Here is a 23,381-nt window from a genome sequence, read left to right on the forward strand (position 1 = left end):
AACAGCCTCAGCTCCTAAAGGTTGAACAACCAGCCCCAAGGAACAGGAACAGGCAGATCCTGGGATTCTGAGCACTTAATCTGGGGGGATTCCTGCAGACGGGAAGGTGAAAGCAGCCTCAAGGAAGAGCAGACACTCATCAGTTTGCTTCTGGTATTTTTACTCAGTTCCAGGATTTATTTACAAGCAGATGGAAAACTTCACTCCCACCCTGAGGTCTTGGCAGTATCACGAGGTCAGGCTCTGAGAAATGTCATTTTTAATCTGCAGAACTCACCCTTAAACCCAGCAGTAAGAGGTTCAGCGGTGGTTTGCAGTTGAGCTGGGCTTGAGCTGTCCCAAAGGCAAAGATCCTGCTCCAAAGAGTCTGGAATCTTCCCTTCAGACATAAATGGGTTTTTTTTCCAAGTGATTGAAAACCAAAAGTACCTAAAAGTGAGTCCTGGGCTGATGGCAGCTGCCTGGAGCTCTGGGCACTGCTCACGCCGGGTGTCAGAGCAGGCACAGCTGGTGCCCCTCGGTTCCTCCTGGAGGAGATGGTCACGACAAGATGGACACGATGAGGAAACTGAGGAGCAGGGCAGGCAGGAGCTGGAATGCCATGGCCACCGTCCCCAGAGGGGCTGAGGATGATGCTGGAGGACAAAGAGGGGACCAGAGCAAAGAAATCAGCGAGTGAGGAAAACCTCTGGGAGTTCTCTTCGCCTGTCTAACCACGGCAAACACCAGTTTGGGGCTGGAACCAGAGGATCTGCAAGTTTCCTTCAACCCAAACCACTCTGACCCTTTCCCTAAGCCCAAATCCAACAGCCACGAGGAGGAAGTGCTTGCTCAGTCGGGATGTTCAGCAGGGATGCTCCCGGTGGGATTCCAGGAATGCTCCTCACCAAAATTTGCCCTGCAGAGCTTCAGGCTCCTCAGCAGAGCTGCCCCAGTTTTAATCCTCACTGCAACCTCATTAAAGCCCAGCCACCAGGAACCCAAAACTACCTGGGAATTTGGGGGTGACGATGTTGATGTAGCCCTCCTGCGTGCCCCCCGTGAGCCCCAGGTGGAACTTGTCCAGCTCCGACTGTTTCTGCAGCAGGATCCAGTCCCGGACAGGAGCCCTGTTCTGCCACTGGGCCAGCTCGGGGAGGTTCACCCCCAGCAGCCCCTCCACCTCAGGGGGTGTCAGGCGCTGGGGAAAAAAAATCACAGAGCAGAGATTGGGGTGCTGTTGTTCCAAACCTCACATTAGAGATGGAAATGGGACGAGATCTACTCTTGTTTATGTAGAGAAAGAAGTTCTTGGTTTATTTTTGCATCTTCATTTATAGGGTAAGAAGATAAAGGGTAAAGACATCTTCATTTATATCTTAATTTTATAAAAGTATTGTGTTTCTTTTTAATTGGCTAGTAATTAGTTGTTACTTTGGTTAGCACGCTGGAGGTGCTGCTAAATGGCGTTTCTATTAGATTTTATTAGATTTATTTAATTAGATTTATTAGTCTGAATATTTTTCTTTAATGATTTAGGATAGCTTTTATAGGTGTGAGTAATGGCTACAATCTTAGGAATTTTTTTTTTTATGAGAATAAATTGTTTTTTATCATTATAGGGTTCTATTCTTAGGAAAAGTTGACAGGTTTCTTATGGGTATTTATTAAGCTAGCTATTAGCTTAGCTTGATTTTATAAGGCTTTTGTTTTATAAGGTTTTTACCTATATGGAACAGGGTGGGAAGGTTGGGGTGGAAAGGACCCCTCTGGCCAGGGAAATGATGAGGTTTCCATGGGAAGGACAAAATTTCCTGAGTGGTTTCACTGGGACAGGCCTCCCTCAGGACCTGGTGGTTCCTCAAAGGCTCTTTCTGTTGTCCTCTGATGCCAAATCTCCTGCACTCAGCTGGGGGTCCCATCCCTGCTGAAATCACTGGGATTTCTGCCCAAATTGGTGACATTGTCTTGTCTGGACATCTCTGGTCTCATGGGCCACTGTGAGACCTGCCCTGAAAAAACTCTACTGGCTTTGCATCCATCCAGGACTCCAAATCCTATTTTTTTAAAAGGAATTTCAGGCCCTTTCTTCACTTTCTACTGGTCTAACAGAAGAAATTTGGATTTGATGTGATTTAGGTTTGATGGGATTTGGATTTGACATCACTCCTTGATTTCCATCAAGGGACAACACAACCAAACCCCAGCACTCACCAATAAAACACAAGGAATGAAAAGATTCCATTCTCACCATCAGAGAATCTCTCCTCAGAGTCACAAAGGTGTTGATGTTCATGTTCACGTTGTTCTTGCTGAGAGCCTTGAGATCTGCAGCGGGAGCCCCCCCTGGCACCAAAGCAAGGAGAATATCAAAGGATGGCAGACCCCAAAGGAGCTGTGCTGGCTCTCTGCACAAAATGAGGATTTCTCCAAAATCCATTAGGCTGGGGCTGATAACACAGCTTCAAAAATCCAGCTGAGTCTAGATACAAAATATCTGGTTCTCCTCCTTTTGTTATTGGGAGTTATTTTCTTGGGCATTAAAAATCTGTGGCGATGGCAGACAGTGGAAAGAAGGGTGAGAAGAATTTGGAAAAATTATTGGCTTAACAGGAAAAAAAAAAAAAAATCTATTTTGTGATGTGGAAAAGGGCTGTGAGATAAATCCTGAGTTTGATTTTCCCTTTGATGGTCTGGAAACAGATTTGGGCAATTTAAAGCAGGCACAGAATCCTTCAACAGTATTTGATGCCGTCTACAAATCGGAAAGACAAACTTTTAACAACTTGACTTTGAAAATTCCCAAATCTTAGATGGATTTTGATACCCACTCTAGTTTGTGGCTAAGAGTTCTCTTTTTCCCACAGCATCCTGGTTTTTTTACATACCCAGGTAAGGTAAAATCAGCTCATAGTAAGCAGGTAAATGGTGCTGGTCAGAGAAAGCCTCTTTGGCTTTCTGGTACAAGAGGTCCTTTGTGTCCTGTGAACAGGCTGAAGGATCCAGAGATGCCAGTCTGCAGAAAAATAAAGATTTAGGGTGAAAAAAAAGCTTTTATTACCTTCAACCTGTTCAATTTTCCTGTATTCTAAGTGTTTCTCTGGGATTCTCTGCACGGCACAGGTGATCCCCAATTCCCAGCTCTACAGAGAGAAGCTGAGAGGAAAAATTATGGCCCAGTTTCCTGCTGAGGATTTATCCTTCAACTGATGATGGCTCTGATGGTGCCTAATAAATCTGTGTGTTTGCCAAGCAGTAATTCATTAATTAATAAATTAATTTCATTCACCAGTCTTTCAGAATAATTCAAACTGGAAATGCTTAAAAACCACGAGGACGTGGCACTCGAAGCCGTGGTTTAGTGGCGACCATGGTGCTGGGTGATGACCTGAGAGGCCTTTTCCAGCCTCAACAACTCAGTAATCCTATGAAATTTAATTCCATGAACCCTTCTGCAGATGAAAGCGGGCACAGAGTCAGATTTGCAGCCTGCTGGGCTGAAATAAAGAGAGTTTGATTGCAAATCCGAGCCCTGCCTGGCAGGATGGGCACCAGCAGCTTTTAAACCCCGACGCAGAGCGATTCCTAAATTCCCTTTCCCCGGGAGCAGGAAAAAAAGGAAAAAGATGGGAAAGGGCTTTTGGAAGGAGCCAAGGACACCCCAAAATTTGTGACTCACTTGAGGCTGGGGGGGTCGATGGCCTTCAGCTCGGGGGCATTCAGCAGGCACACGTATCTGGTGCCGATGGCGCTCAGGGCCGTGGCGTTCAGGGCGTTACCCAGCTCCAGGTAGCGTCTAATTGCTGCTGAGGCCTGGAAATCACATTGATTCATTCATCAATTCATTAATTAACCATTTGGATTCTCTGACTTGAATCAGAACACGTGGTTTCAGCCCCTGGGAGAAGGTTGTGCCACGATTACGAGAATAAAACGGAATCATTTCAGATCTGTTTGTGCTGCTCGTGAATTTTGTGTGAGAGAGGGGAGCTATTTGGGGTTTTTTTGTTAATTTTTTATAGTTAAGAATATATATTCTATATAGAATATATATTATATAAAATTTATATAATATTTTATATAGAATAGTTTTTTTTTATTGCACACAGATCATTTTTACGTGGCATTAGAAGTTATTGTGTTTGAATTTAACTGATTAGTAATCTAGTGAAGATTAAGTCATTGGTTGGTTAAGGTTATTATATATGTTTATTAAACCTTTATTTTTATATATGATTATATATATTATTAATGGATTTTTATGGGATACACTTCTTGTTTTTATAGTTTTTTTAAAATTTTTTTTTACAAGACTAAATTGCTGCACTGATTTTTTATTTTTTTTTTACAAGATTAGATAGCACAACAATCTAGTCTTGTAAAAAAAATAAAAAATCAGCACAACAATCTTTTGCAAAAAAAAAGAATAAAAAAATCAGTTAGGACAACAATCTATTGTAAAGAAAAAAGAATAAAAAATCTGTTGTTCTGATTTTTTCTTTTTTCTTTTACAATAGATTGTTGTGCTGATTTTTTATTCTTTTTTTTTTTTTTTACAAGACTAGATTGTGGTGCTAACTGATTTTTTTATTCCTTTTTTTTTATAAGACTAGATTGTGGTGCTAACTGATTTTTTTATTCCTTTTTTTTTATAAGACTAGATTGTGGTGCTAACTGATTTTTTATTCTTTTTTTACAAGACTAGATTGTTGTGCTGATTTTTTGTTCCTTTTTTTTTTTACAAGACTAGATTGTGGTGCTAACTGATCTTTTATTCCTTATTTTTTACAAGAGTAGATTACTGTGCTAACTGATTTTTTATTCTTCTTTTTTTTACAATAGGTTGTTGTCCTGTTTTTTTATTCTTATGATTTTTTTAATGGGAATTATATATTAAATGAGAATATAAGGCCTTGTTTTATAAAGTTTTACTCACATGCAACATGCCACCCCAAAATTACGGCACCAAAAATGCTTCAACCACCTCAGGACCCACTCAGTTAATCCCAAACCAGCCCCAAAGATGGGAAAACAAAGGGAAGCTCCTACCAGGGAATCCGAGGGCTGAGGCTCATTTCTCAGGAAGGCAGCCAAGGTTTCAGCTGAGCTCATCTTCCAGGTGGAAATTTCCTCCGGGGTGATGATGGGAAGGAGAGCGCCCAGGCTGGAGAGCAGATTATCGGGATAACCATTGGGATATCTCTGTGGAGACACTGCTGTTATGGGCACGGAGCAGGGAAGGTGAAATGATGATTTCAGTGCTGTTTTCAGCTCTCTGATAGGGATTGGAGGGAGGATGGAGCCACGGTCCTCTCACTGAAAGGCTCAGGGCCAACAGGCCAGGAAAATTCTGATTAGACATAGAAATAGGAGATAAGGAATAAATATTTTCCCAGTAAAGGTGGCCAGACTGTGGGAGAGGAGCTGAGAGACAGTGGAGTCACATCCTTGGAGATCCTGAATTCCCCAGGACAAGGCCCTGAGTGATTCCATCCTGGAAATTTGAGTTATATCCCTGGAGATCCTAAATTCCTAAATTCCCCAGGACAAGGCCCTGAGTGATTCCATCCTGGAAATTTGAGTTATATCCTTGGAGATCCTGAGTTCCTAAATTCCCCAGGATAAGGCCCTGAACAATCCCACCATGGAAATTTGAGTCTCATCCTTGGAGATCCTGAATTCCCCAGGACAAGGCCCTGAACAATCCCATGGTGGATATTTGAGTTATATCCTTGGAGATCCTGAATTCCCCAGGACAAGGCCCTGAGTGATTCCATCCTGGAAATTTGAGTTATATCCCTGGAGATCCTAAATTCCTAAATTCCCCAGGACAAGGCCCTGAGTGATTCCATCCTGGAAATTTGAGTTATATCCTTGGAGTTCCTGAATTCCTAAATTCCCCAGGACAAGACCCTGAACAATCCCATGGTGGATATTTGAGTTATATCCCTGGAGATCCTGAATTTCCCAGGACAAGGCCCTGAACAATCCCACCATGGAAATTTGAGTTATATCCCTGGAGATCCTGAATTCCCCAGATAAGGCCCTGAACGATCCCATCAGTGGAAAGTGGATGTTTTGGGGCTGCTGTTACCTCGTGCAGGTACTCCTTCAGCACAGCCAGCTGTGGGTTGCTGAAGGGGTAGGTGAGGACCTGGGAGAGGCGATTTTCCAGGGAGACGTTGCGGAGGCAGGCGCGCAGCTCCTCGGGGGTGTAGTAGACAGGCATCACCTGGTCCTCCAGAACTGCCTCTGTTATCTCCTTGTCAGCTGGGCAACCTGCTGAAGCCACGGCAAACTCAGGGTTAAATCAAATCCTTCCTCTCCAAGCTTGGAATCTTGGAATCATTTCAGTTGGAAAATCCTCCGAGGTTGATCTGATCCCCACTTTGTCACCGGCACCGAGTGCCACGGCCAAGGAGTTCCTTGGACACCTCCAGGGGTGGGGACCCCAAACCTCCCTGGGAGCCCCTCCCAAGGCCCCAGAAGCTCCAGGGTGCCCCCTGATCCCGCTGGGAATTCCTCTGGATCAGGGGTGCTCCCGTACCATCCTCTCGCTTGTGCCGGCGGGGCAGGAGCTCGGCGATGATGGTGGCCAGCTCCTCCCTGGACAGGGGGGAATCCCAGGCAAAGTTCCTCAGCCAGGTGCTTAAAGCTTTCTGCAAGGAAAAGGGATCATCAGGGGGATTTGGGAATGCTGGATGTGCCTCCAGCACAACCCCTGCTCCTCACACACCAGGCCCAGAGTCCAGAGATCCTGAACAGCAATTCCTTAAATGTTTGAGCTCTGTTTTCCCCGGCCCATCGGTGGCCAGAGCTCCTCACAAAGCACTGGGAGAGTTATTCCCGTGATGGGAAGGGGCTGACAGTGACCTGGATTTGCAGTTCCAGCCTGTCAGCTCCATGAACCCTCCCTCCTCACAGAGCAGCATCCCTCTGGCACCAGGCCTCTTTCCAAAGCAGGAGCTGCTGGAAGCAGCCTGGCTCAACAACCCCAGCAGATTTTGATGCCTTAAGCTGTAGATTTCGTATTTTCCACATTCTGTTCTGCACTGGTGTGTAACTCTGAACTTCACATGAAGTGTCAGCAAGTTCTCACAGCTCAGGCAGACACAACAATCCTTTCCCAGCCCAAAAACCAAGGATTTAACTCCGAACTTCACATGAAGTGTCACCAAGTTCTCCTCACAGTTCAGTCACACAAAACAATCCTTCTCCAGCCCAAAAACCCAGGATTTAACTCCGAACTTCACATGAAGTGTCAGCAAGTTCTCCTCACAGCCCAGGCAGACACAACAATCCTTCTCCAGCCCCAGAACCAAGGACACCGTTGCATCCTCGGGCCCAAGAAGTGTTGGCAGCAGCGAATTGAGGAGAGCAGTCTGGGAGGATGGGACTGCATCACCTGCAGCTGGAATTGGACAATCAACCCCGATGTGGAAATGGACCAGAACTTATAAAAGTGTGAAAACTCGTGAGCCCTCATCCATCCTGGGTGTAGCCTCAGCCAGGCTCTTGTAGTGCCCAAGGTGCATCCTTTAAAGGCCTTTTTAATAATTATCTATTTTATTTATTTAACTCTGTCCAGCTCCAAGAGCCCTCCCTCCTCACAGAGCAGCATCCCTCTGGCACCAGGCTCCTTTCCAAAGCAGGAATTCCTGGAATCAGCCTGGCTCAACCCCCCCCAGCAGATCTGAGCCCCACTCTGAGCCCCAGCAGCGCTTCCCAAAGTGCCCAGAGCCCACCTGGGGAATCTGCTGCAGGATGCTGGGATCCAGCACTGGGATCAGCCCCTGGAGCTGGCTCAGGGTGAAGGCTGACCACGCTGCAGGAGGCCTGAGGACAAAAATGTGTTACATAGAAGTAAAAGTTTTTAAAAGAAAGGCCTTAATTTAAGCCTTACTTTTGTTTACTTGCTATAATTATTTAATTTATATTATATAAACTAATATCTATAATAAATATATTTTTATATATATATATATATATTTATATATATTTACATTATAACATTGTAAATATATAATTATATATAATATGATAATATTATAATCATACATTATCATATATAATAAACATATATTATAATATTATGAACATATAACATATAATAAATATGTAATATAATATCTATTATATATTATATAAATAATGTTATTTAATTATTGAATATAATTTATTATTTTAGATATTAGATAATATATATTAATTATATATAGTTATATTGCATTTATTATTATTATTACTATTATTATTATTATTATTATTATTATTATTATTATGCCATTTTGTGCATCAAACACAAAGTGAGCCACGAGGCCTTGTTTGTACCATCAGAATAAAGACATGCTCCAGATTGCAAAGAATTAAATTATTAAATTTGTGCAGTCTGGAGAGACCTGCCAAGTTTTGTGATGATCTAATAACCACAAGAAACAAAATTCTAACGTGCTCAGGAGTTTTCTTCAAACCTAAAGAACTGAGATAAGCAGAGCTCCCCACGAGGGAGGATCCCAAAAGAATTCAGTCCAAAGGAGACTGAGAAAGCCAGGAAGAGAAAGAAAAATATAGAAGAAAAGCAGCAGAATCAGAGAAAAAGGATTTTTTTAGAGAAAAGTTACAACTGATACAGGAAGGAAAATATTTTGCTTCCCCCTCTGTGCTGGAATTGGGGATTTATCCAGCATCTCTCACCGGACAGGTAGAGGCAGAATGTTTTCTGTGCCTGACAAACAGCTTGAGCTGGGATCAGCAGGCCACAGAAATTTTGGGGAATAAAAAACAGAGCAGAGGAAAAGCTTTTATAAAGAGCAAGAGATAAATGAGCGCTTCTCTTTCAGGAGAATCTCATCCTGCTGAAATAATTTCAACTGAACAGCACAAAAGACCCACTCAGAGCTCAAAAGCAAGAAGTTTTTTGGGTTTTTGACCAAGCTGCTTGGCTGGAGTTCACCCCAGGCCTGAAAAGGAGCGTGGGTTTGAGGAAGGGAGAAGAATCCATACCCAAAGGTGGTGTTGCCACTGCTGAGCACGTCCCTGATGGCCTCTTCTTGCTCAGGCAGGAAAGATCCACACTGGCTCAAATCCTTCAGCAAGCTCTCCCCAGAGCTCCTGATGTACTCCCCAGGCAGGTCACACACCAGCCCTCCCAGAACCTCAGCGTTCTCCTCGTTTATTGCTGTGCCAGGAACTTGCTGGAGTAAAGGCAGAGGTGTTAACAAGGATGGAGCATCCCTGGATCCAAATCCCTGCAGGATCCCCCAAATCCACTGCAAGATTCCCCAAATCCCCTGCAGGATCCTCCAAATCCCCTTCAATGGCCCCCAAACCCCCTGCAGGATCCCCCAAACCCCCTGCAGGATCCCCCAAATCCACTGCAGGGTCCCCCAAACCCCCTGCAGGATCCTCCAAATCCCCTTCAATGGCCCCCAAACCCCCTGCAGGATTCCCCAAACCCCCTGCAGGATCCCCCAAATTCCCTGCAGGATCCCCAAATCCCTGCAGGATTCCCCCAAATCCCTGCAGGATCCCCCAAACCCCTTGCAGGATCCCCCAACCCCCCTGCAGGATCCCCAAATCCCTGTAGGATCCCCCAAACCCCCTGCAGGATTCCCCCAAATTCCCTGCAGGATCCCCAAATCCCTGTAGGATCCCCCAAACCCCCTGCAGGATCCCCCAAACCCCCTGCAGGATCCCCCAAATCCCTGCAGGATCCCCCAAACCCCCTGCAGGATCCCCCAAATCCACTGCAGGATCCCCCAAACCCCCTGCAGGATCCCCCAAATCCCCTCTAGGATCCCCCAAACCCCCTGCAGGATTCCCCCAAATCCCTGCAGGATCCCCCAAACCCCTTGCAGGATCCCCCAAACCCCCTGCAGGATTCCCCCAAATCCCTGCAGGATCCCCCAAACCCCTTGCAGGATCCCCCAACCCCCCTGCAGGATCCCCAGATCCCTGTAGGATCCCCCAAACCCCCTGCAGGATCCCCCAAATTCCCTGCAGGATCCCCAAATCCCCTCTAGGATCCCCCAAATCCCTGCAGGATCCCCCAAATTCCCTGCAGGATTCCCCAACCCCCCTGCAGGATCCCCAAATCCCTGCAGGATCCCCCAAATCCCTCTCCCCATACCAGACACTCCAGAGCCTCCAGGAGCAGCTGCTGCCTCTGAGGAGCCTCTCTGGGCAGAACATCCAGGTTTGCCTCCCCAATATTGATAAAGAACTGCCTGCAGCTCCCTGTGGCTGCATAGTCTGAGGGGCTGGAGAGACAAACTCCATGAATTTTAGGGAATGAGGTCAAGCTCGACACACCCCGTGTCCGAAAAATACCTTCCACCCTGAGCTCCACCAGTTGTTCCTCCCCAGATTTCTTCTGTGCCATTAAATCCTTTAAAAATCCCTTAAATTTAAAATGGTTCTTTAAAAATTCGATTTTAAAATTCCTTAAATTTAAAATGGTTCTTTAAAATTTTCGATTTTAAAATTCCTTAAATTTAAAATGGTTCTTTAAAAATTTCGATTTTAAAATTCCTTAAATTTAAAATGGTTCTTTAAAAATTTCGATTTTAAAATTCCTTAAATTTAAAATGGTTCTTTAAAAATTTCGATTTTAAAATTCCTTAAATTTAAAATGGTTCTTTAAAAATTTCGATTTTAAAATTCCTTAAATTTAAAATGGTTCTTTAAAAATTCGATTTTCACCTTCAGGAATCTGTTGTGTGAGAGGCAGCTTAAAATTGTTCAGGGTTTGGGTACAGAACCACAGAGGGAAGGTTCTGGAACAAGGGAATTTCCGTTTTATTCCCTGTTTTCTTTGGTGTTGTCAGGGAAAGGAACTTTCAGAGGCCTGGGAATGCAAAAACTTGGCCTTGGACACTGCCTCAGCTGCTCTGGGAAACCTGGGCCTCCCCACCCTCACAAGGAAGGATTTATTCTGATATCTCATATAAATCTACCCTCCTTCAGCTTTCTAAAATCCCATTTTTTTATTCCCCAGAAAGAGGCCTAAGCATGTCTGCAAAATGAACCAGATTAGGCAGCCTGGTTATAAACTAATTTTTATTTTTCCCCATGAAGTAAACTGAGGCAACACCACGAAAACCACGGCGGAGTTACCTTAAAAACAGCAACAGGTCTTTGGGATAACTGTCCAAATCCTTGGGAATCCCATGCAGGGTCACCATCCTCAGCAAGCAGTTCAGCTGAGAGAGAAACCACCACGAAACACAGGGGAAAATATAAAATAATTAAAAGTTTTTATTTTGCCCTGAACAAAGAGGAAAAAAAAAAAACCAAAAACAAAAAGAGAGGGGGGGAAAAGAAAATGGAAATGGGAGGGTTTGGAGTTCTCCTGTCTTCAGGGAATTTCAGAGCTGTGGGAGGGACAGCCAGGACATTTGTTCACAGGAAGGGACCCACAGGGTCCTGACACCCCAACAACCCCCTTGTCCCACCCTCAGGGGGAAGAACCTTTCCCTAAAATCCATCCTTTCCCTAAAATCCATCCTTTCCCTAAAATCCATCCTAACCCCCACCACACACCCCTGCTCCAGTCCCTGAACTCCCAGAACCTTCAGGACAACACCAAACCCTTGGGAACGTCAGGATTACCTGGTCCTGCCCCAGCCTGACCTTCTTCTTCCTCATGACTTTGGCCAGCTCCTGAAACCTTTCTGCTCCCACAGCGCTGGCAGCTGTGCAGGTGAAGCCCTGGAGGACAGACTGGGAGAGCCTGGGAATTCCCAGCAGGAAAATCAGGAGGGAAAGGCCTTCAGGAAGGTGCATTCTGAGCAGGACACCGCTGACCCCGCTGGTTTTTCCAGATATAAATCTCTGTTTTCATCATTTTCATCTCAAATACGTCAAAAGACGCATCAGCCCCTCGAAATTAATCCCTGGAACTGCTCCCACCATGGAAGGTTGGGATATTCCCTGCTTGGAAATGCGTTCCAGAGGCAATCTGGAGCAGAATTCCAGCAGCATCGTTTTAGAAAGAAAATGTGGCCTCTGGGTGTATTTTACAGCTGAGCCCTGGTAAATCTCTGTGTTCCATGTCCATGTTGGGGTTCATATTCCATTTCCCACCTGTTCCTATGGATTCCAGGGGCTGGATGAGCCACACACACCACGGGAAACGTGGGAATTGCCAGGAAAACAGGCAGAAAATGGAAGGAGAGGAGGAAAATCTTTACCTGCTGAAGTCAGGCTCTGCCTTCACCACATCACCGAAAAACATGGCAGCCTGGGGAGCAAAGAGAGAGGTTTTCCAGGGAAAACAGCTCCATTTCCAGGGGGACTTTTAGGGATTCGTGGCCCCACAGAGGGCAGGGCTGGCAGGAAGGGGAAGGAGGAGCCCACCCCCCATTACCTGGTCTCTGGTCCAAGGTTTATCGTTGAGATCCTGCACATTTGGCTTCTCTTCCCCAAAAACAAGCAGGGATTTTGGGATGTAGCTGGCCAGAGCACTGGGAATGAGTTTAACCAGCTCAGAGGGGTGGCCAACCCTGGAGGAAACCTTGGGAAAAACCCAACAGAACAAAGCACAACAATCTCACCCAGTTTTAGTTCAAATCGTGGCAATACCAGAGAATTGTTGAGGTTGGAAAAGACCTGCAGGATCAAGTCCAACCTCGAGCTAATTCTGCTCCATTTCTGTTCTTTCCCTGGGAACATCAACTGAGAAATCATTTCTGGGGCCACCCCATGAAACAAATCACCCCTGTCCTCGTCCCCAGGAGGCTGAGCAGGCCCAGGACACCGACACAGGGCCTGGAGTGGCTTGTCCTGCTGCCACCGAGCCAGATCCCGCAGGGAACGTGCACACCTGGCCTCAGGTAAGCAGAGCTCCCAGCCCTGCTGCTCTGGGAGGCCTGAGGAGAGAAAACCGGCTCACCTTTTCCACCAGGGTCCTTTTCAGAGCAGAGGGCAGAGGCTCCAGGCGCTGGGCGAAGCCTGGCAGCTGGATGGCCTCCAGGACAACTTCTGGGGCCAGGCTCTGGAGTGTGCTGCTGTTGAGGCCACCCACCAAAGTCCCCAGCTCTGCCAGGCTCTGTCCATCCAGGATCTGCAAGGGAATCCCAGGAAAAATCCGTTTGGAAAAGATCTTTGAGATCCTCGGGTCCCGGCTGTGCCCGATGCCCTCCTTGTCCCCTGAGTGCCACCTCCAAACATTCCTTGGACACTTCCAGGGATGGGGACTCCAAACCTCCCTGGGCACTTCCAACAGCCAAATCCCTTCCCACGAGGAAATCAACCCCTGGATTTGGGGAGCTCTGTACCTGGTAGCCAGAGCGGAGCAGTTTGTTGACGATAGCCCTGGACTGCTCGGCATTCCAGCCTCGGACGCTTCCCAGGGTGGGAAGAGCTGCTTCCAGGTGCTCCTCAGGGATGCTGTCCTGGATGCTGGACACCGAGAGCCCCAGGGCAGCCTGGCCCAAGGCTCCCAGCACCGCTGGAGAGAAATCCTCCAAATTCCTCACCAGGGCGGACGCGACCTGCAAAGGTCCCGCGGAGACAGAGCAGAGTCAGAGGAGCAATATTGGATCCCACCGTCTCGGGATGTCTTAAATCCCTGGATTTCTGCCTCAGGTTTCCCTGCTGAAGGCTGTGCACGGATCATTTCCACCACTGAGGACTGTGAGAAAAGCCAGCCAGACACCACAAGCAAGACACAGGGTGACCCCGAGGAGGGTGACAAGAGGGGACACAAGTCACCCCCGGCAGGTTCTGTGCAGCTGAGAGAATCCCCAGGTGCTCACCTGCAGTTCCTGCCGTGCCAGGGAGGAGGGAGCTCTCCCTCCAGGCATTCCCCTGCTCCATGGGCAGCTCTTCCCGAGCCTCTGGGCCACTCCCAAAGTCTCCTCCTTGCTCAGGTTTCTCACCGCCCTGGGGCTCAGGTAACAAATAAATTCATCTGGGAGGCTGCAGGGAGAAAAGGAGAGGCTGTCAGTCAGCGAGGGGCTCCAGCAGACTTTTCTCTCTTTTCCAGGCACGTTTCCCCCATCATTTTAGATCTGATGATGCCAAAGCTGCAGCTCAGAGAGCTGAAAAACCCTGGAAGCACTGCTGGCCATCAGCTGGAGCTGGCACCGCAGGGAAAGCATCTCCCAGGAAAAACAACTTGGGGTCTGGCCCTCCTCAGGACCAAGGGCAGTGGGATTATTTGAAAATGGAACCCTTAAAGAGAAAATTAATGGAATTCTTAAAGAGAAATTAATAGAACCCTTAAAGAGAAAATTAATGGAACCCTTAAAGAGAAATTAATGGAACCCTTAAAGAGAAATTAATGGAACCCTTAAAGAGAAAATTAATGGAATCCTTAAAGAGAAAATTAATGGAATCCCCACTCAAACTCTTGCTGTGTCACACTGAGCCATCCCAGGGAATCAGATCCCACCTGGACAGTGGAAAAGCAGGAGCAGAGGTCAGGAGGAGGGTGTAGTACAGAGCAGTCTCCCTGAGCAAGGTGAGGTTCCCGACCATCTCCATATTCACAGGATCCCTGGCAAATTTTTGAAGCTGAGGACGGAAAAAATATAAAAAAGAAAAATGATTCAGATGGATCCTTCAATCCTGGCAGTGATGGCAGATTGAATCAACCTCAGGGGTTTTCACCTGGGTTTGAAGTTGTGCTGGGCTTTATTGGTTTTTGTTTTCAAGTAAATTTTGATCAGGTTTGGGGCTGTTCCTCTCATTGCTCCCTGCAGAATTCCCTTTGTGAAACCAACTTCTGTGCAAGTCCCTCTTATCACATGATGGGGGGAAATAATCCCAGTGACTGTTCACCTCAAATTAACTAGAGAAACATTCCTGCTGGCAGGAATTCCAGGAATTTCAGGGCCAGGTTGGACGGGGATTGGAGCAGCCTGGGATAGTGGGATGGATGATCCATAAATCCTTCCAACCCAAACCATTCTGGGGTTCTGATTCTGCTCAGGGCAGGACTGTGACCTCCCAGGCTCTCCACTTACTGTTGCTTCATCCCCAAAAAGCTGCAGGTCCTCCACAGTGGCGTGCTCCAGAAAGGATCCCAGATAATTCCGAAACCAGGCGGTGGAATTCAGAGCGGGAATGGCCTGGCTGTGGCACTTCTGGCTGGATTCTGCAGGCAAGAAAACAGACCCCATGCAACTACAGCCTGCCCTGGGTCAGGAAACCAGTGGGAACTGGGGATTTCTAGGGGTGGAAGAGCTCTCTGGTCACACCTTACGTGTCCACACACAAATTCCCATGGGACAGGACAAAAATAATCCCAGCCCTCCAAATATTCCATCCCCAGCCTCTTTCTTCCTCCTTCCAAAGGCACCAGGATTTTTTTGCAGGACTTTCAAGCAGGGCATGGAAGCTCCTGCCTGGGGCCTTTTCTGAGCTGGGTTCTTCCCTCTCAGAACCAAACCCTGCACGAGCAGCAAATGCAGTGAATTTAAATCAGAAGACACTGATTTATAAAAACCCTGATTGATAAAGCTTTCAGGCAGGGAAATGATTCCCAAATCCACTAATTACCAACATTCCCAGCCTGTTTCCATTGGAGATTCACAAAAGCCCTGGGGAGCCTCAGCCCAGTGACAGATCCCAGGAAAATCAGCTCCTTTACCATCCTGGGTGAGGAAATGCTTGATCCCAGCGTAAAGATTCCTCTGCTCTTCCACGGGAAGCTGGGAGTAGATTCCATCCAGGGCAGCCACTCTGGAAAAGGGAAGGAAAACACCTCAAACACGAGCTCAGGTTTGGGGCCTCACAAAGAAAAACCATGGATGTTCTCAGTCCCATCCTTTTCCAAAGGGATTTTCCCCCACAGGAGCCCCCAGGACGTGGCTCTGGTGGCACAGAGGGGACATTCCACACTTACACCGCCTGGAATTCCTCACAGGACACATCCTTGGCACGGAGGCAGCCAAAGACCTCGGGATGCACCAGGAAGGGCTCGAGTCCCTCATGGACCCACTGGAACAGCACTGGGGGGGTCTCAATTCCAGGCACTCGGAGCATCCTCTCCCACAGGCCGTTCATGAAAATCAGGCTCCACTCCAGGGAAAGGGGCACCTGGGAAAACTGGGAGCAGGAGAGGAGAAGAAAGCCGTGAATTCCAGGGAATTCTAAGCAGGCATGGACGTAAATCCAAGCAAATCTGAATGCGAGGAACAGATTGGTTGGAATGGGGCTCTTTCCAAAATAAAGTAAAATTTCAGGGGATTTGGAATGATGCCTTTTCCTGGAGGGCAAAGAGAGCAAAAATTCCCTGGATTTGAGGGAATTCCATTTGAGGGAATACTCACCCTCTGGTTGAACACGGACAAGGAGGCCAAAAGCTTCCTGGCATCATATTTGGAAAAGAACAGGATGGAATATTCTGGATCCACAGCTGTGGCAGGTTTAGAGGCCAGGCAGGAATATAAGGATATGAGGAAATCATCCTGAAGGTCCTGGAGCCAAGTTCCCTGGAAAAGAGAAGGGAAATGCAAATAAAGATGATAATGGATGGATCATATTTAGAGGGGAAATCACCCTCAGGGGGCTCATCCAACCTGGGCATTTGGGAAGGGATTCCTCCCTTGAGGAAGGTAAAACATTGGCACAGGTTTTAAAAGCTTTATCAAAAAACCCCAAAATTTTGCCAAAATTTTCTAAAGTCGTGATCTAACTAGAAACTCCCATGGGGAACTCTTGAATTCCCAAACATTTTTTCAGGGAAACAGCTTACAAACAGTAGAAGGTAAAAAGAAAACCAAGAAAAAAAACAAACACACAAAAAAAAAAATTCCCCAAAAGACTCCACTGACAAATATGTGCAGAACTTTTTGTTGGAAATATTTACTGAAAAACAAACTGCTGTCAATTTAACTGCAATTACTGGCAGCAACTTCAGAGATAATGACAAAATCAGGGAAGAAAATAAACCTGGAATAGTCCAGGTTGCATTTTCCACACCACAACCACTTCAAATTGTGCTTTTACCACTTTTAATTATGTTTTAACCCCTTTTTATTTGTGTTTTTAACCCCTTTTTAACTGTGCTCACCTGGGCACAGGCGAGCTGGCCAAAGGTGAGGTTGCACGGGGATCTTTGGCCTTGGGCCACCTCCAGGAACTGCTCCTGGCTGGCACTGGGAAAACAGGGAGAGCACTGGGAAAGGTGCAGCAGCTGGGGCAGGGTGGGCTGGGAACTGGGAGGAAACTGGGAGAGGATGGGCTGGGAATGGTGAGAACTGGATGGGGAACAGGGAGGAAACTGGGAGAGGATGGGCTGGGAATGGCGAGAACTGGATGGGGAACTGGGAGGAAACTGGGAGAGGATGGGCTGGGAATGGGAAAACTGGGAGAGGATGGGCTGGGAATGGGAAAACTGGGAGAGGATGGGCTGGGAATGGAGGAACTGGGAGATGATGGGCTGGGAATGGGAAAACTGGGAGAGGATGGGCTGGGAATGGGGAAAACTGGGAGAGGATGGGCTGGGAATGGAGGGAACTGGGAGAGGATGGGCTGGGAATGGGGAAAACTGGGAGAAGATGGGCTGGGAATGGAGGGAACTGGATGGGGAACTGGGAAAAGATGTGCTGGGAACTGGGAGGAACTGGGGAAGAACTGGATGGGGAACAACTGGATAGGAGTGGAAGTGGTGGGGAGCTGGGACAGGACTTGCTGGGGAAGAACTGGCTGCCCCTCAGCCAGATAAATCAGGGGAAAATCAGGGACAAACCTGGGACAAACCAGGGAAAAATCAGGGAAAAATCAGGGAAAAATCAGGGACAAACCTGGGACAAACCTGGGACAAACCAGGGAAAAATCAGGGACAAACCTGGGACAAATCAGGGAAAAATCAGGGACAAACCTGGGACAAATCAGGGAAAAATCAGGGACAAACCTGGGACAAACCAGGGACAAACCTGGGACAAACCTGGGACAAACCAGGGACAAACCTGGGACAAACCAGGGACAAACCAGGGAAAAATCAGGGATAAACCAGGGAAAAACCAGGGACAAACCAGGTCTGGAGGGAGCTGTGGGAGCCAAGAAAAGCTCAGCACCAGTGCCAAGGCTCTTGGCTGCCTCCCCAGGGCCCGGCCCTGCCTTTCTTTGTCCTGCACAGACACAAAATCCTGCACTTTCCCTTCACTGTTTGAACAAGTGCAAGCACAGCCCTCCCTGCCCACAGGCAACCCCGAGGCAAAAAAATATCCCAAAATGTGGGTTGAGAGGGATCTCGTTACCCCAAAAAAGCAGAATCCCTCCCAAGGAAACGCTGCCACAATCACAGGGGATGGCTCACCTACCTCTGCACTGAGGCACACACAGCAGATTCTGATCCCCAAAACAAAAAAGGGACAAAGATAAGGAATTGTGAGAAGAATTGGAACACAGAAGCCTCTCGGGGTTTTCCTGATGGAGGATATTTGGGAAGAAACTCACCATTGACGGGGGAGCTGGAGCACTGCACCAGGAGAAAGAGGAAAGAGGTGGTGTTAAAATACAGCTCTAACATTATTTCTGATCCCTGCAGCCCTTTGGATTGGGGTCAAATCAACTCCAATCCCAAATCCACAGCTCCAGGCTGTGCCACTGGCTCTGTATCCCAAGCTACTGTGAAAAATGAGGTTCACATTTTTTTCTTATAGAATTTAAAAGTTTAATAGAAAGACAATTAGGAGATAAAAATAATAATAAATAATAAATAAAGTATACAGATACAGCCAGGTGTCTCTGCATTCAGCCAAGAGAGCACACCTTACTAACAAAGGATTGTCCCTTAAAAACAGGGTTTTTAATTTTTGATTAAATTAAATTTAATTTTTGATTTTCCCTACTACATATCCATAAATTCTCATACATATTCCAACATTCTTCTTAAGTTTTTTGGTGGTTTTCTGTTTAGTTTTCTCTTGCCCCCTTCCCAATAAATCAATCTTCTTGGCACCATCGAGATTTACATTCCCTGATACCAGAAATGCAATAAATTCCTCTCCCAGAGCTCTGGTCACTGCTGTCCTCATCTGGATAAGATAATTTAAGAATGCAGGGAGGTCTGTAACTATCTTTTTCAGTCTTTGGGTTATACAAACAAAGATAGTTTTTGTTTTAATATTATGCCATAGCTCAACATACTTGTATTATATTGCTATTTCTAAGTTTCATCAATAACAGAAATAAAGGAAACTATATTAATACAGCTAAATTTTCGAATCTTATACATATAACATTCACTTTAATATTTGTGAAAAGCCAATAATGTGATGTGCATTTATAACCCTGGGGAGTGCAGGTTATCCCAGCCCTGAGGAGGGAACGTGCTCCTGCCGATTCCCAAGGAAGGGAACGTGGAATTGGCTGATCCTTGAGGATCCCTCCAGCCCAACCCATCCTGGAATGTTTCAACCACAGGGATTTTCCTTACCAGCTCTGTCCCAGCTGCAGCAGCTCCCTGCCACCCTGCAAAACACCAAAAACTTCTGCGTTTTACAGCAAAGCCAGCCCAAAGCTGGCTCCCACTGCTCAGCCCCAGCCCTTCCTCAGCTCCCTGAAGAGCTGAATTTCACTTGAGTGAAATTTCACTTCATCAGCACAACGCCTTTCTTCGTTACCTGATGATTATTAATTATTAATTTTAAATAATTTTAGTTAATAATAATTAACTAAAATTATTAAAATAATTAAATATTTCCGTTATTAAATTATATTTAATAACAATGTAATAATTCTTAAATATTTACATTCTAAATAAATTTATTTCTTACTTAAATGATTAACCAAATTATTAAATATTTCCATTATTGAATTATATTTAATAACAATTAATGTAACATTTAAATTCTTAAATATTTACATTCTAAATAAATGTACTTCTTATTTAAATAATTAACTAAATTATTACAATAAATAAATATTTCCATTATTAAATTATATTTAATAACAATTAATGTAGCAATATTTAAATTATTAAATATTTCCATTAGAAATAAATTTATTTCTTATTTAAATAATTACCTAAATTATTTAAATATTATTACATTTATAATAGAAATAGAAATATTATAAATAATAATAGTAATTTAGTTGATGGAGAACTGTCACTAATTAACAGACAAAGGAACCTTGTCTCCATTAATTAAGTTACTAAAAATGTAATAATAATTTTTAATTCATTGTTAAATTGATCAATTATTGATTTATTAACATTTAATAAATGGGGAGGAGGAGAGGTGGGGAGAGACTTTGGACAAGGGATGGAGGGACAGGAGGAGGAGGAACAGCTTCCCACTGCCAGAGGGCAGGGATGGATGGGATATGGGGCAGAAATTCCTCCCTGTGAGGGTGGGGAGGCCCTGGGATGGATTTCCCAGAGGATTCCCCATCCCTGGAAGTGCCCCAGGCCAGGCTGGAAGGATCTTGGAGAAACCTGGGATGGTGGAAGGTGTCCCTGCCCTTTATTTAGATTTAATGTCCCTCCCAACCCAAACCAGTCTGGGATTTATTATTCAATGAATATAGAATTAATCAGATTTAGTTATGATTATTCCTTGATACTCCAGCAAGAGGAGCAGGGAGCAGACAGCTCTGAACAGACAGGAGGAGAATCAGTCCCAGGGGGACCTTCCCACCCTGTTTATCACCAAAACTAAAATACCTCCCTCCCAAATCCAACAACAAACACGACAGCGAAAGGCTGGGGGTTTACAGCGACCACCAAAGTCACACCCAACGCTCTGGCAGCACAATTTCCCTTTTTGGGGATAATCCCTGGCACGGAAAACCCTCCTGGCACAGCTCTCCCTCCCTCCAGGGCCAGACTCACCCAGCAGGAGGAGGAATGGGAGCAGAGGAGGCATTTCTGGGGACAGCCACGGCAATCACCTCAGCCCAGCCAGGAGAAACCAAACAGCAAGAAATTAACCTGAATTAATTAACCTGAATTAATTAACTCCAGCCCCAAACTCCGAGGAGGAAAGTTAAAAGTCACGCGCAAATCCGGACACGCTTCACAAAGCCCAAAATTAGACCCAAAAATCTCCTGGGGGTGCGGGGAAAGCTCCGGGGAATTTGGGGTTGGTGGAGGCAGCAGGTTGGTGTCCACACCTGAGGCAGGTGTGTGGTGGCAGGGGACACCAGGGGACACCGGGGGACACCAGGGGACACCGGGGGACACCAGGGGACACCAGGGGACACCGGGGGACACCGGGGGACACCAGGGGACACTCACCTGTGGCTGCAGGTCCTGCCAGGCAGGCTCTGGCTCCTTTTCACGGAGCTGCCCGGGGTGTGGCTCCTCCGGCTGCATCTCCCGGGGATGGATCGGGAGCCCTGGGCACACCCACGGGCCGCAGGACAAACAGTTGGGCAATGCCTGCCATTCCCAGGATCCAGAAAGTTGGATTCCCTCCATCCCTGCACGGGACAGAAATCCATCTGTGCTCCCAGCACGGAGCTGCTCCCGCCAGCGGTTCAGGGAATGGGTGGCACCAGGGAATTTGGTGTCTGGAGCTTGGAATGGTTGGGATTTCTTGGGAAATCTCTGTGTATCCCACTCATTTCCACCTGGGAAATCCCAAAGAAACACGTGGAAGTTCTTCTGTCAGGCAGGCAGGCCATGGAATGGGATGAGGGTTAGGGGGAAAGGTTCTTCCCCATGGAGCATGGAGCAGATCCCCAGGGAATGGGCACGGCCCCGAGGCTGCCAGGGCTCCAGGAGCCTTTGGAAAATGCTCCCAGGGATGCACAGGGTGGGATTTGTTGGGATACATGGCCCCTGTGATCCTTACTGTTCCGTGATTCCATGGATGTCAGACCAGGAGCTCAGTCTCTTTGGACTCATCTCAGGGTAATTTCACATCCTCCAGATTTGGGAGGAGAAAAAAAAAATAATAAATTAATATAAAATAAAATAAAAATTAAAAATCGTTCTTTTGGTCACTATATTGGTGCTTCTCCAGACAAGTTTTTACTAAGCCCAGCTCTGGGCCAGGCCTAGGCTCGCCTGTTGCTGAAGATCAATAACTCGTGCTCGTGCCACTGTCACCTCCCAGTGTCACCGCACCCCGCGTTCCTCAGCACACCCCACGTCCTTCCCAGCTCCTCTGGGACCAGAGGAGTCACAACCACGGCTGCTCTGACTCACAGAATTCCAGAATTCTGGCCAACACCCATCCCAAACCACCCAAATCCGTAAAACCCGTCAGCGGTTTGGAATGACCCCCACGCACAGCCCTGGAGCTCAAAGGGGCTCCATGGGGATGCTCCAGCCAGGCTCCAAGTGTCCAAGCTCTGGAGTTTTGCACCTTTTGGAATTTCAGCTCTCCAAGCAGGCTGCCCATGGATGGAAAAGTGCTGGATGGGGAAAGCGCTGGCAAATCTGTGGATCCGAAGGAGAGGAAACAAAGAGGATCATGGAATGTTCCGGGCTTGGGAGGGACCTTAACGCTCATCCAGACCCAACTCCAGCACCTTCCACCATCCCAGCTGGCTCCAAACCTCTCCAGCCCGGCTTTGGATGTTTCCAGGGATGAGGGATCCCACGGCAGAGCTGCCCCACAGGGGTCAGCGAGGGGATTTTGGAGCCCACCTGGGATGGACGATCCCCTCTGGCTCAACACCACTCCACACCAGCCTCCCTTCCCTCCGCAAGATTCCCAAAAACCCTGCTCCCAATCCTGCCCCAGGGCCACCAGCAGCCAGCCCTGGATGGGAGGAGAAGCTGCAGAGGGTGGGACAGCCCCAGAAGGAGCCGGAGGAGGATGGAGTGTCCCGGGGTGACCCCAGCTGGGGCTGGAGCTGTCCCCAGGTGTGGCAGGGACACCAAATCCTCGCCAGTCCCACCCCAGCAGCTCGGACACACCCGGCAAGGGGACAAAGGGGCTTTGTCCTGGCTCTGAGCCTGGCTCAGCACCCTGGCAGACAAACCAGGCTCACTTAAAAACCAGCCTGGGTTTAGGGAGGGATGGTGAAAACCAGACTTGGCTCTCTAGAACATTTCAAAGCTTAATAAACCAACAATTAATCCAGAAGAAATCTGGTGAAGAGCCAAAGAGGCAATTCAAATCGTGTTCTTTCTACCCAGTTACACTGCTGGGGTTACAGCAATTACCTGAGACATAATTCAAATATTCCTTTCAGGTTTTGGTGTGCAGGAACTCCCTGGTTTGCCTTTAACCCCTGAGTTTCTGCAGCACACGCTGGAAATGTGTTTTATTTCTTGCCTGTGGTTTTATCCTGGTGGCTCACGCTCCCTGAGAGAGGAGAAATCTCTTTCTTGGATGTTCCTGATGGGTTTTGTCACAGTTATTTTATCATATATTTTATCATATATTTTTAATATATTTTATAACATATTTTATAATACATTTTATAATATATTTTATCATATATTTTATAACATATTTTATCATATATTTCATAACATATTTTATGTTTTT

General features: G+C 46.7%; 1 protein-coding gene across 3 annotated transcripts; it reads right to left on the reverse strand.

Annotated features, from left to right (window-relative positions):
* Positions 1 to 143: 143 nt before the first annotated feature.
* Positions 144 to 21,208, reverse strand: LOC106628182 (mesothelin-like). Of its 3 annotated transcripts, none has more exons than XM_088064069.1 (29): positions 21,173 to 21,208; positions 20,768 to 20,866; positions 19,370 to 19,404; positions 18,388 to 18,409; positions 18,252 to 18,279; positions 17,000 to 17,084; positions 16,257 to 16,418; positions 15,830 to 16,032; positions 15,575 to 15,666; positions 14,949 to 15,079; positions 14,375 to 14,496; positions 13,737 to 13,899; positions 13,257 to 13,472; positions 12,872 to 13,042; positions 12,347 to 12,493; positions 12,171 to 12,220; positions 11,590 to 11,710; positions 11,095 to 11,180; positions 10,109 to 10,238; positions 8,983 to 9,173; positions 7,725 to 7,815; positions 6,527 to 6,638; positions 6,074 to 6,258; positions 5,029 to 5,181; positions 3,659 to 3,792; positions 2,868 to 2,995; positions 2,231 to 2,325; positions 991 to 1,180; positions 144 to 635 (listed from the first exon to the last, which is right to left on the reverse strand). In XM_088064069.1, the coding sequence occupies exons 2-29, from the start codon at positions 20,799 to 20,801 to the stop codon at positions 541 to 543; spliced, it is 3,372 nt and encodes a 1,123-aa protein (XP_087920195.1). In that variant the 5' UTR covers positions 20,802 to 20,866; positions 21,173 to 21,208; the 3' UTR covers positions 144 to 540. The 3 variants fall into 3 exon arrangements, 2 of the variants coding, with proteins under 2 accessions (XP_087920195.1, XP_087920194.1); XM_088064068.1 differs by having other exon boundaries at positions 6,074 to 6,261; XR_015774088.1 differs by lacking the exons at positions 144 to 635; positions 991 to 1,180; positions 2,231 to 2,325; positions 2,868 to 2,995 and having other exon boundaries at positions 5,029 to 5,329; positions 6,074 to 6,261.
* Positions 21,209 to 23,381: the final 2,173 nt, after the last annotated feature.

Source organism: Pseudopodoces humilis, chromosome 18, assembly GCF_049639895.1.
Source record: "Pseudopodoces humilis isolate 2021_Gansu_Grassland_sample_001 chromosome 18, ASM4963989v1, whole genome shotgun sequence".
NCBI lineage: Eukaryota > Metazoa > Chordata > Aves > Passeriformes > Paridae > Pseudopodoces > Pseudopodoces humilis.

Excerpts from the sequence above, each read along its gene's own strand:
- LOC106628182 (XM_088064068.1), bottom strand. The coding sequence starts at position 20,801 with ATGCCTCCTCTGCTCCCATTCCTCCTCCTGCTGG. Across the intron at positions 13,900-14,374 it reads CCTGCTTTTCCACTGTCCAG|CCTCCCAGATGAATTTATTT; the intron begins GTGGGATCTGAT and ends TTCTCCCTGCAG. Across the intron at positions 1,181-2,230 it reads TGAGGAGAGATTCTCTGATG|CGCCTGACACCCCCTGAGGT; the intron begins GTGAGAATGGAA and ends TTTTTTCCCCAG.